Raw genomic sequence first — 13415 nt, forward strand, 5'->3', positions numbered from 1 at the left:
TTTGTGTCTTAAAGGGCTAAGGGTTCGAACGTGGTTCAACGGAGGCGAATCATGGTTCACGAGGGTAAATTAAATATAAAAAATTTATGTTTTAAGTTTGGAAATTTTATAATAAAATTTGAATTAATTCAGGAATCAAACGCTATACGAATTAATAATTATGAAATAATTAGAAAGCCTCGATTTTAAGCTAAATAAAAATACGAGAAATTTAATTTAAATTTAAATAATTATTTGGGATGGTCTAGAGTCAATGAATAAGAAAAAAGCCGAATTCGAGGAATTTTATGTCTAGGGGTAAAACTGTCATTTTACACCTGTAAAATAGTAAACGTCATGTCGGTGCTCGAAATGCTGTAAAATATGTTAATATGATTATTTTAAATGTTTATGAAGTTTTATGATGAAACGTTAACGCTAAAAGATATGTTGAATGCTTGTTTTAAAAGAAAAATGATTATTATATGCAAGAATTTTATAAAGTGATGAAAATACGACATGTTGAAGGAAGTGAAGTAAATTGTGACTAATATGATGATACGATGATACGTAAGGCCAATGCTCAGTTGACGAGTGATAGTGTCGTTGATGTCCCTGCTGTCCAGTACTGTGATTACATGTAGATGGATCCATCGACTTTTAATATGAAAGTCACAATTAACGATCTGAATTCAACGAAAAGGAAAACGTATACGTATACGATGAAAATGAATATGTTTATGATGATATGAAAATGTTTATATTGATGCATGATTATGAAATGTTATTTTAAGTAAAAGTAATTTCACTGTTGCATGTGATTGTATACGTATTATTCGTTATCAAAAAGATGATTTTCTGAGTCTTTAGACTCACTAGGTGTGATTGATGCAGGTGAACATGATGTTGATGTTAGTGGAGGTCTTGATGGTTGATCTTACTGGACTGAAGGTGCACATGACCCGAGGAACAGCGTTAGTTTTCCGCATTTATGATTTAAAGTTTATGTTAAAGATTTTTATGACTATTATGATTGGTTTTAAGTGGTTTTTGAGAGGTTGTTAGTGTTTATATATTATTGAAATATTGATAGTTTAGGTTTGGCAAAACGTGTGACGATTTTATGTTTTGAATTCTTTCATTTGGATTTTCAAATATAGTTTGTTGTTTTATTTTAAAATGGTGCAAAGTTAATTTAAAAATATATAGATATGTATAGGCATTCGGCCGAATTAATAGAGGAAAAAAATTCTAATACATTTGTAAGAAAAACGAGTAGTACTGGACGTTTCACTAATATTGTTTTGGTGTAAACGATTTACATAATTTTCTAGTGAATTTTTGTCATTAGGCATTGCACAAGTATTCGTACTTGTGCATAATTCGAATACTTGTGCATAATTTAAATCTAGTGTTTATCTATTAAAATTTTACGTGTGTGTTAAATAATCAATTTCCGCTGCATGTTGTGCATGATGTTGACAACATCATACCACAACACTAACATATGATACACATATTAGAATTTATTTTTTGTCCGTTTATGATCAACAGCTTCCTTTCAAAATGGAAGATAAACGTTACCCTTTTTTTTTTGCCTTTGCTTCATTATTATATGTTCACCTTTTCGATTTTCGATTATTCGTCTGAGTTTTTTTTATGATGTTGATCGTCTACAGCAAGCTATGTCATGTTGCCTTCTCCCTCACAAACTTATGATCTACGATAAAATATGATATTTTAACTTAGATAACGGAAATGTATATAACAAAAATATATTAAAGTTCTGAAGTATATATTACAAAAATACATTAAATTACTAATTAAGTCGTAGTCAACACTTTTCAAAACATTTAAACTTATTAATGATGAAATACATATCACAAATTTCCCATCACTCCGTAAATCAACAACCTTTAATTAAGTCATAAAATTAATCAAATAAATATAAGGGATAATTAAAATATAATGTTGCAATTACTTCTCCTAAATTCAAAATTTTTTTTTTTTTGCCACATTGTATTGTAAGTAGTTTCACTGTTTGTTATATTGTTCCAAGTCTTCTGCGTTTACCCACGACAGATGATCCAAATCCGACTAAAGTACCTTATTCCTTGTTCTATTGTTCAATATATTTGAATGAATAAATATTTTTTTGAAATCTTAAATTAATATATGAGTAGGTATTTTGTAAGACGGTATCACGAATCTTTATTTGTGAGACATGTCAACCCTACCGATATTGACAATAAAAACTAATACACATATTTTTTCATAAATGACTCAAATAGAATATACGTCTCACAAAATACGATCAATGAGATCGTTTCACACAAATTTTAGATTTAATATATATATTTATTTATTTATTTAAATTGAGTCGAAAATTTTGTAGCAGGTTATTGACCCCAACTATGAGGTCCTTGCTTACGTTACATCTAACCTGACATTTTTGTCTTCTTTTAATGAACATTTCATATGTAATTGGAGATTCTTGCTTTTGATATGTTATTATGTTTATAAATTTAATGTGAAATATCATTTTTTATATATATACAGTGTATCGTATTGGCATAATTTTTTCTTTATTGAAAATTTTCCTTTTTCCTCATAAAAATATAAAAATATATATATAAATAACATAATTTTTTTAAAATTTTAAAATATGAAAAAAATAATATGTATATTATTAATTACATGAAATAAGTGTTTTAGAAAATTGGGAAAAAAATTGAAGGTGGCTATTTATGCAGGGGTGTTTTAGGAAGAATGACACGAGAACACATCAAGCCATCAATGTAATTATTGTGTATGATTTTTTTCCTAACAATAGTAGTTGGTCAATCTGTTCATGTATACAATGAAAAATAATATAATAAATATAAAAAATAATATTTTATAATGAATCGAGTCAGATTAAATAATCCTATCCGACTTTATATATTTATATATATTGACTTTTAGCATTCAAAATAAGGAATGATAGATATTTTAAATTAAAAAACTCAAATTAAGTATGGTAACAACTTATGTGAGACGGTTTCATGAGTCGTATTTTGTGAGACAGATATCTTATTTGGGTCATTCATGAAAAAGTATTACTTTTTATGCTAAGCGTATTAATTTTTATTGTGAATATTGGTAGGGTTGATTCGTCCCACATAAAAAGATTCGTGAAAATGTCTCACAAGATATCTGCTCGTTAAATATATATAAATTATAAACTCGGGTTGTTATTATTATTATATACAAATATACAAGATTAAAAAATTTATAGGCAAGATAACTAGCAAATAATTTCATTAAAAACACGTGGCAAGATTGTGATTGGTCGACTGAACTTGCTTGCCATAAGTGTGTATTTTCCATAAATTTTCCAAGAAAAACTCCTTTTCTTGATTGCAACACCGTGATTTGTTGTCCATGAAGTCTTTGTATTTTTATGTATATTCTGGCAAAAAAAAACCATATTTTATTATATTATTATCTTACTAAATGTGAAACACACTCCCTTCAAAATTATTTATATGTACTTTAAATATATCTCACTTATATTATTTCATAAATTCTAAAATAATTATTTTTATATGAAATTTTTTTCTGTATATATCACAATCTTATCGTTTGGTTTAAATGTGATTTTAATCATTTGGTAGGATATAAAATTTTGAATTTATACGATGAGATGGATAGACTCGATTCATGTATAATGAAAAAATAATATATTTAATATATATACGAAAGATGTATGCCAATTTTACAATTTTAATAACAAGAGGAATCTCGATAAACTCTAAACTTCATCATAAATTCATAATCTCCATTTTCAACGCACGTGAACCAGAGATTCATGGATCGGCTGAAGCCCAGCACTGCGAATTCCAGCCCCCTGACGCCGATTGGCTTCCTTGAGAGAGCCGCCACAGTTTATGCTGATTGCCCTTCAATCGTTTACGACTCCATCTCCTACACATGGTCTCAAACTTACCGCAGATGCTTGAAAATGGCGTCCTCGATTTGTTCTTTAGGCATCGTCCCGGGGGAAGTGGTGTCTGTGCTGGCTCCGAACATCCCGGCCATGTATGAGCTTCATTTCGCCGTACCCATGGCCGGCGCGGTGCTCAACACCATCAACCTGCGTCTTGATTCACGTACGGTCTCTGTCCTGTTTCGCCATGCTCAACCAAAGCTTGTTTTCGTCGACCATCAATCGGTTTCGTTGGTTCTCGAAGCGTTGTCTCTGTTCCCCAGTGGTTTTCGGTGTCCTTTGCTTGTGATTATCACAGAAGGAGACTCGGAATATCCGGCGGAGAAAGGGTATTTTCAAGGTAGTTATGAACAGATGGTGTCGATGGGTAGTTCGGATTTCAATTGGGTTCTTCCAAAATCTGAATATGATCCATTGACTTTGAATTACACGTCTGGAACAACCTCTTCGCCGAAAGGGGTAGTCCACAGTCATCGGGGAGCATTCATTGTTGCTCTGGATTCATTGCTTGAGTGGTCCGTTCCTAAAGAGCCTGTTTACATGTGGACTCTGCCAATGTTTCATGCCAACGGGTGGAGCTACACCTGGGGCATGGCTGCAGTCGGTGGAATCAACATCTGCCTTCGGAAATTCGACGCTTCTGTTATCTACGCCAACATACGCCAACACAAGGTGACCCACATGTGCGGCGCGCCGGTGGTGCTCAACATGCTGTCGAATGTTCCAGATGGAAAGCCACTGGAAAGGCCTGTTCATATTCTGACCGCCGGCGCGCCTCCTCCTGCGGCAGTGCTTTTTAAAACAGAATCACTCGGCTTTGTTGTATCTCATGGATACGGCCTGACGGAGACCGGAGGGCTGGTCGTTTGCTGCTCGTGGAAGCAGAACTGGAACAAATTTCCAGCGGCAGAGCGAGCCCGGCTGAAGGCTAGACAGGGAGTGAGGACCGTAGGAATGGCGGAGGTGGATGTAATCGATCCGGAATCAGGAAAGAGCGTGGCTCGAGATGGAAAAACTCTCGGAGAAATTGTACTGAGAGGTGGATGCATAATGCTGGGATACCTTAAAGATCCTGAAAGCACATCGAAATCCATGAAAAACGGCTGGTTCTTCAGCGGCGATGTTGGCGTGATGCACCCAGACGGGTACTTGGAAGTCAAAGACCGATCAAAGGACGTAATCATAAGCGGTGGAGAAAATCTGAGCAGCGTAGAGGTAGAGTCCATCTTGTACACGCACCCGGCGGTGAACGAAGCGGCGGTGGTGGCACGGCCGGACGAGTTCTGGGGTGAGACGCCGTGTGCGTTCGTCAGTTTCAAGGAGGGCATCAAACAAAAGCCGACGGAGAGCGACGTCATAGCTTTTTGCCGGGAGAAACTGCCGCGCTACATGGTGCCGAAGACGGTGGTCTTTAAGGATGAGCTGCCTAAAACCTCCACCGGAAAAATACAGAAATTCTTGCTAAGGAATATGGCGGCGGCGATGGGGGCGTCGAAGATGAGTAGGCTTTAGTTGATCATCTCGGTCCGGAGTATCGGAATCGTATAGGACAAAGTCAACTTCTTGAAAATTTATCCGTCATCGAACGAGTGTTGAAGTACACAGATTTAAGGTTTGGTCGAATCGAAAATAAATGTTAATGAAGATTATTAATTTTTGAATTCATTTATTTGTGAATTGATAGATTTTAAAAAGAACATAATAAAATCTAAGATCAAACCGAAGCTCTTCGGTTTCAATATCAGTTAGTGACATATCGTCCATGATAAGATATGAGTAAAGATAAGAATTTATTTAGAGTTAAATGTTGTAAAGACTCGGAAAGATTGACCATCAAAGTTAGGTACATCAGGTTCAAAACTTGACTTGAAACGTATCAGTAGGGATATAAACGATTCAAATACACTCATCGAGTATTATATTTGAGTTTAGATCGTTTATAATTGATATAAACTTGAGTTTGATTTGAGCTTTTATTATCATACTCGAGCCTCGAGTTCGACTTGTCTTGAAATTATTAAACTCACAAAAAGCTAGAGTTTGGTTTGTTAAAAACCCGTTTATCACGTTAAAAACCCGTTTATCATTTATCATGTTTAACAAGCGTGGCTGGAGCTCGGCTCGTTTTCGAGCTCGTAAAGCATACAATTGAGCTCAAGTTTGAACTTGATTTGAGCTTGTTAAAAAAAAAATATATCTATGAACTAATTTTAAATCAGACATAAAAGTATAAATTCATTCATAAATGACCAAAACAACTAAAAAAACAAAAACGAGCCGAAATCGAGCTTACGACCCACCTAAATAAGCCGAGTTCAAATTCGCGAGCCTATTAACAAACATGTTTGCGAGCTCACGAGCTGAATATCCTTACAATTGAGCTTGATTTGGTTAAATTGTCGAGCTCGACTTTGCTGGATATGATTAACAAACGAACTCAAACGTGATTTTTATCGAGCCGAGTTCTGAATAACTCGTGAATGGTTTGATTCATTTATATCCCTAAATACATGCATTCAAAGGTAATGGCTAAAGAATTTCACGTGTTCACATAATAAATTAGCTAATGTTTAACAAGCGTGGCTCGAGCTCGGCTCGTTTCCGAGCTCGTAAAACTTACAACTGAGCTCAAATTTGAACTTGTATATATATATATATATATAAAATAATTATAAATTCATTCATAAATAGCCAAAACAACTAACATAACAACTTAAAAAACATAAACGAGCCGAGATCGAGCTCGATCTCAAGCTTACGAGCTACCTAAATAAGCGGAGTTCAAACTCGCAAACCTATTAACGAACATGTTTGGGAGCTCACGAGCTGAATATCCTCACGATTGAGCTTGATTTGTTTTAATTGTCGAGCTCGACTTGGCTGCATATAATTAACAAACGAACTCAAACATGATTTTTATCGAGCTGAGTTCCGAATAGTTCGCGAATAGTTTGGTTCGTTTATATCCCTAAATATATGCATTCAAAAGTAATGGCTAAAACATTTCACGTGTTCACACAATAAATTAATTAATGTTCACATAATGAAATTTATCTATAAATAGATGCATTCATCACTCATTTCTATAATCACATCCAAGCTTTCTAAGCATCCCGAATTCATAGAGCAAAAAAAATGGTTTTTTCTTTAGTGTTGAGAGATTCTCTTGTGTGAGTTAGAGAAATTGTTTGCTCAATTATACCCGGGGTTGGGAATGTGAGGGATTGATGTTTTTTGTATACACATGTAATAATTCTTCAAATAAATATTTGCATTAGCTCTGTGGACGTAACCTATATTGGGTGAACTACGTAAATCTTTGTGTTATTGTTGATTGTTTTAATTCCGCATTTTCCATAATATATTATCGTCATCACTTCAATGTATTACCAACAATTGGTATCATAGCTTTGTTGTAAAATTTTTTATAATTCTGATTATGCTTTGTGGTGGTAGTTTTGTCTGATCTTCCACATAAAAAAAGATTTTTTGAGATTTTTTTCTAAGGCTAAAGAAGCAATTGTCGGAGATGATGGATTGGGACCGGGAATCAGCAAGTTCGACGGAACAGATGTTTTGTTTTGGCGGTTACAGACTAGAGAGTATTTGTATAGCAAGAAGTTGCATCAACATTTGTTATGAAAGATGCCGGAAAATATAGAGGATGATGACTGGGAGCTCCTTGAGCGACAGTTTTTATGTGTAATACGATTGAATCTAACGAAGAACGCGACACATAACGTGGCGAAAACACATTTCAAATGATGTTCATTTTATTGGACCTGTATGAAAAAGCATCAACAGACAACAAAGTACATCTCATGAAAAAGTTATTCAACTTGAAAATGAAAGAAGGTGCTTCAGTGACTAAACACATCAATGAGTTCAATGTGATTGTTTCTCAGCTAACATCAGTTGAAATTAATTTTGATGATGAGATTCGTACACTTATTCTTTTGGAGTCTTTACCAAATGTTTGGGAACCAATGCAGGCAACGGTTAACAACTCTGTTGAAAAAAGAAAATTATAATTGAATGATATTAAATACCGATGGATTCTCGTGAAAGAACGTCATTGATATCTGCTCTAAATCTCGAGAACAGAGGCAGTGACAGAAGTTGCTAAAACAGTTTTAACCGATGGCGTGGTTGATCCAAGTCAAGAAATGGAAAAGTTAAAAACACGTTTGAAAAGAATCTAAAGTGCATGAGTTGTGGTGAGACTTGTTGCTTAAAAAAAAACTGCAAATCAACAAAGAATAATGCAAATGAAAAAAAAATAACAATGCAAATGTTGTTAATGAAGATGTACATGATACTCTATTACTATCTTTGAAAAACCCGTTGATTATTGGGTTATGGACTCAGGAGCTTCATTTTGTATAACTGGTAATCGTGATATATTCGATAATTATATCACTGGCGATTACATTAAAGTTTTCTTGGCTGATGGAAAACGTTTGGAAATAGTTGGTGGTATGGGTGATGTCCATGTAAAGATGTCAAATAGACATATCTGGAAAATCAACAAAGTCAGACATGTAGCAAAATTGACAAGCAATCTGATCTCAGTGTGACAACGAAGTCAGACATGTAGCAAAAGGAGCCATGATTGTTGCTTCATGAAAGAAATCTGGAACATTTTATATGGCTTTCAGTTGCAGATATACATTAGCAGATGTGTATGCTAGAGCTAATTCAAGTTTATGACATTATAGACTTAGAATATGAATGAGAAGATAATGAAGATACTTGTATCAAACGAGAAGCTACGGGAATTAAAAACCGTTGAACACAAGCTATGTGAAAGATATATATTTGGAAAACAGAAAAAGATCTGTTTTTCAAAAATTTATAGAGAACTGAAAGTAGCAAAGTTGGAGCTGGTTCATCCTGATGTATGTGGACCATCTCATGTCACATCCTTGTCGACTCAATTTATTATGTCACATTTATTGATGATTCAACCCGGAAAGTTTGAGTTTATTTTCTAAAAAATAAATCTGATGTTTATGAGACCTTGAAAAATAGAAAAAGACCAGCTTTTCAAAAGGTTGTAGAGAACCGAAAGAAGTAAAGTTGAAACTGGTTCATTCATCCTGATGTATGTGGACCATCTCATGTGACCTTCTTGTAGACTAGATATATTATGTCATATTTGTTGATGATTCAACCCGGAAAGCTTAGGTTTATTTTCTGAAAAATAAATCTAATTTTTACGAGACCTTTAAACGATAAAAAAAACCATGGTTGAGAATGAGATTAAATTGTAGGTGAAGTGCTTATGGTCTGATAATGGTTGTGAATATGAAAGTTCAAGAAATATTGTGCGCAGAACGGGATCAAAGATGTAGAAAACCATTCCTGGTACACTTTAACAGAAAGGTGTAGCTAAAATGATGAATATGACTCTGAATGAACGTGCTAGGAGCATGAGAATGCACTTTGCATTATCGAAATCATTATGAGCTGATGTTGTTAACACTGCAGCATATATGATCAACTGAGGACTTCGGTACCGCTTGACTGTAGAATACACGAAGAGGTCTGGAGCGGCAAAGAAGTAAATCTTTCTTTCTTGAAAGTTTTTGGATATTTATCCTATATTCATATTGATTCAGCTAGCAGAACAAAACTTGATCCAAAATCAAAGAAGTGTTTCTTTATTGGCTATGAAGATAATGACTTCCATTATCGTTTTTGGGATTACCAAAATCGGAAGATCATTCAGAGCAGAAATGTAATCTTCGATGAGCAAGTATTTTACAAGTACAAGTTAAGCCATTGAGATGGAGATGAATGTCCTGAAGTCAATAACACTGATGAACCATTGGCAGATATTACTTTGAATGAATCGAAAAGCAATAACCAGGAAGATGAAGAAGCAACTGCACAAGGTGATGATGACTCATAAACTCCTGTGATTGAACTCAAAAGATCTTTGAGAACAATTAGACCACTTGAGAGATACTCCCCCGCATTTTATTATATTTTGCTGACATAAAACGGTGAAATGGAGACCTATGAAGAGGCAACGCAAAATTATGATTCAACCAAGTGAGAGTTATGTAACGTCCCAGATTCGACGACTGTCCTCACTGTATCAACACGGGTCTTTCCAGCGTGCTTATGTCCTCACTCACACGCACCCTGAAAAACTTCTCAGGAGGTCACCCATCCCAAAATTGCCCCAAGTCAAGCACGCTTAACTTTGGAGTTCTTATGTGATGAGCTGCCGAAAAGAAGATGCACTTTCGTGATATGAGTAGTACCAATCAAATTTTTTAAGCTCTCTTCAACTGTACAGTCCATTGCATTGAACAGTCTCGAAATCCGTCTCATTCCAGTGTGGGGATCGGTTCATTCACGTTCCCTCCACCTAGAAGCCTGTCAGGAGCCACTCATTGTCTGTGCAACCTCATGGCACCGGCGATCACCCCCCGCCCTCTTCGGCCCCAGGCCTCACATGCCCACCAGCTTCCGCTTGGTTCGCCCCAAACCACACCGTACTAAGAGAGGTTGGCTCTGATACCAACTGTAACGTCCCAGATTCGACGACTGTACTCACTGTATCAAGACGAGTCTTTTCAGCGTGCTTATGTCCTCACTCACACGCACCCTGGAAACTTCCCAGGAGGTCACCCATCCCAAAATTGCCCCAAGTCAAGCACGCTTAACTTTGGAGTTCTTATGTGATGAGCTGCCGAAAAGAATATGCACCTTCGTGATATGAGTAGTACCAATCAAATCTTTTAAGCCCTCTTCAACTGTACAGTCCATTACATTGAACAGTCTCGGAATCCGTCTCATTTCGGTGTGGGATCGGTTCATTCATGTTCCCTCCACCTAGAAGCCTGTCAGGATCCGCTCATTGTCCGTGCAACCTCATGGCAACGGCGATCACCCCCCGCCCTCTTCGGCCCTGGGCCTCACAAGTTAGCCATGAAATATGAGATGGATTTACTGTCATCCAACCAGAAGTAGGAGTTGACAGAACTTCCATAAGACAAAAAGCATTACATAACAAGTGGGTGTACCGGTTAAAAGAAGAACAGATTTTCTCTCCAATGATTAAGTTAACCACCACCAGGACTGTTCTCGGATTAGTGGCAAAAAAAGATTTATATCTAGAGCGGTTATATGTAAAAATGATGTTTTTTCATGGTGGCCTAGATGAAGAAATTTATATAGAGCAACCACAAGACTTTGAAATACGAGGGAAATAAAAAATTGACGTGCAAACTTGAGAAGAGCTTGTACAGTATCAAACAAGTTCCAAGATAGTGATACAAGAAATTTTATGGATTCATGAGTAATAATGGTTTCCTGATGTGTCAGGCTGATCACTGTTATTATGTGAAGAACCTTGATGGTTCTTATATCATTATACTAATATATGTAGATAATATGTTGATAATAGAGTTTGTCTGAATGAGATTGATAAAATCAAGAAAGATTTATCACAATAATTTGCTATCAAGTATTTGCGCTTTGCAAAACAAATCTTTGGAATGAGGATATTTAGAAATCGAGTGAATGAAATCTTGAATTTATCTCAAGAAGAGTACATGAAAAATGTGATTAACAGATTTAATATGAATGAAGTTATAACTGTGAGTACTCCTTTGCTAGTCATTTTAAACTAATTGAAGCACAATTACCATCGACGGAGCAGGAGCAGACTTATGCGAATAAGTTTCCTTATGCTTCTATTGTCGGAAGCCTCGGGTACACAATTGTATGCACAAGACCTGACATATCACATGCAGCGGGAGTTATAAGCAGATTTATGAGCGATCCAAAAAAAAAAACAACACTGTGAAGCAATTAAATGGATTATAAGGTACTGTTAGTTTATCTTTATGCTTCAGGAGATCAAAATTGGTTTTACAAGGTTTTGCTGATGCCGACATAGGTTGTGACCCCGATGGCAGGAAGACGGTAATCATTGACAAACTAAAGTTGTGTTCAACTTCAGTCGGACTGCGAGTATAATAAAAGAGATACGAGCTGCTGCATTTGTGATGTGAAGACATGATTGAAATCAAATCTTCAAATGAGAAAATGTAAAGGATTGGAAGGACTTTGACAATCAAAGTTGGACAAATTAGGTTGGAAACTTAACTTGGGATGCATGCATTCAAAGGTAATGGCTAAGGTTTCATGTGTTCACACATTAAATTAATTCATGTTCACACAATGTAATTGGCCTATAAATATATATGCACTCATATCTTATTTAAATCATCTCATCCAAGCTTTCTAAGCATCCCGAATTGAGAGAGCAAAAAGAAAAAGGTTTTTTTGTTTAGTGTTGAGAGGTTTTCTTGTGCGAGGTAGATAAATTATTTTCTCGGTTATACTCAGGGTTGAGATTGTGAGAGATTGAATGTTTTTTGTGTACACTTATAATATTTCTTCTAATAAATATTCGCAATAGTTCTGTGAACGTAATAGCCTATATTAAGTGAACTACGTAAATCCTTGTGTTCTTGATCATTATTTTAATTTCATATTTTTGGTACTATATTATCATCATAATCGTCATCGTTTCGGTGTATTACCCACCACATGTGACAATGAAACTCGGTGCTTATTTGTCATTGTAGAAATATTCCTTGGAAGGCTATTGATATGTCTTCAATGTATGGTTTTAATTGAACTAACCAAACCTACAAATTTCACAGCTACAATCGTCACATATTTTTGATAGACTAATTTTGATAATTTGGAATACGTAAATGGTCTCTCTCTAAACTTTATAACCACAATTGATATATTGGAATAGAATAAGATAAGAACTAAACTTAAAAAATATAATGAAAATAATTGGTCTACTTCATTCCAATAATTGGTAAGGAAAGAAGTGTCAAATGAATATGATAAAATTATTAATAATAAAATTATTTTTTATCTAGAAAATCAAAATAATAGCTATGCATATATAGCAAGACTATTCTTTTTTATTCTATATTATATATATATTATATCACGCTTGTTTTTTGCATTTGTACATAAATATAGGATGATGGAAGTTTGATTAATTCTGATAATTTGCTCTTTCTAAGATTAGGCTGAGATTTAAATAAACTTTTAAGTTTGGGTGGATTCGGTTGGTTAATTTGTTCAAAATTTTCGGGTTTGGGTCAAGAAACGCGAAAACTTTTGTTCTTTGAATCCACGAGAGAAATGGATTTTCAGCCCATTTCTTGATTGATATTTATACAGCGGTAGGGTCATTATCTGGTTATTGGACAACGATGGGAACTGTCCAAATTTACAAAATGGCATATCCTTAAAAATGAAGAAAGTCGATAAAATCTGAACTAGAGTAAGTAAAAATAATAATAATAATAATAGCGGCTCCAATAGGCACTGAAAAATAACGACTTTTAGTTCTCATGTCATAAAAAAAGAGTGAAATATCATGCTAAATTTTAACACAAAA

At 34.9% G+C, this 13415-nt stretch overlaps 1 protein-coding gene across 1 annotated transcript; it reads left to right on the top strand.

Moving 5' to 3' along the window:
* The first annotated feature begins 3713 nt into the window (after positions 1-3713).
* Positions 3714-5632, top strand: LOC142530969 (2-methylpropanoate--CoA ligase CCL4-like). The gene has a single exon (XM_075636922.1). The coding sequence runs from the start codon at positions 3830-3832 to the stop codon at positions 5477-5479; it is 1650 nt and encodes a 549-aa protein (XP_075493037.1). The 5' UTR covers positions 3714-3829; the 3' UTR covers positions 5480-5632.
* The last annotated feature ends 7783 nt before the right edge of the window (positions 5633-13415 follow it).

This window comes from Primulina tabacum, chromosome 17 (assembly GCF_025594145.1).
Source record: "Primulina tabacum isolate GXHZ01 chromosome 17, ASM2559414v2, whole genome shotgun sequence".
NCBI lineage: Eukaryota > Viridiplantae > Streptophyta > Magnoliopsida > Lamiales > Gesneriaceae > Primulina > Primulina tabacum.

Coding starts and splice junctions, on each gene's coding strand:
- LOC142530969 (XM_075636922.1), top strand. CDS start 3,830: ATGGATCGGCTGAAGCCCAGCACTGCGAATTCCAGCCCCCTGACGCCG.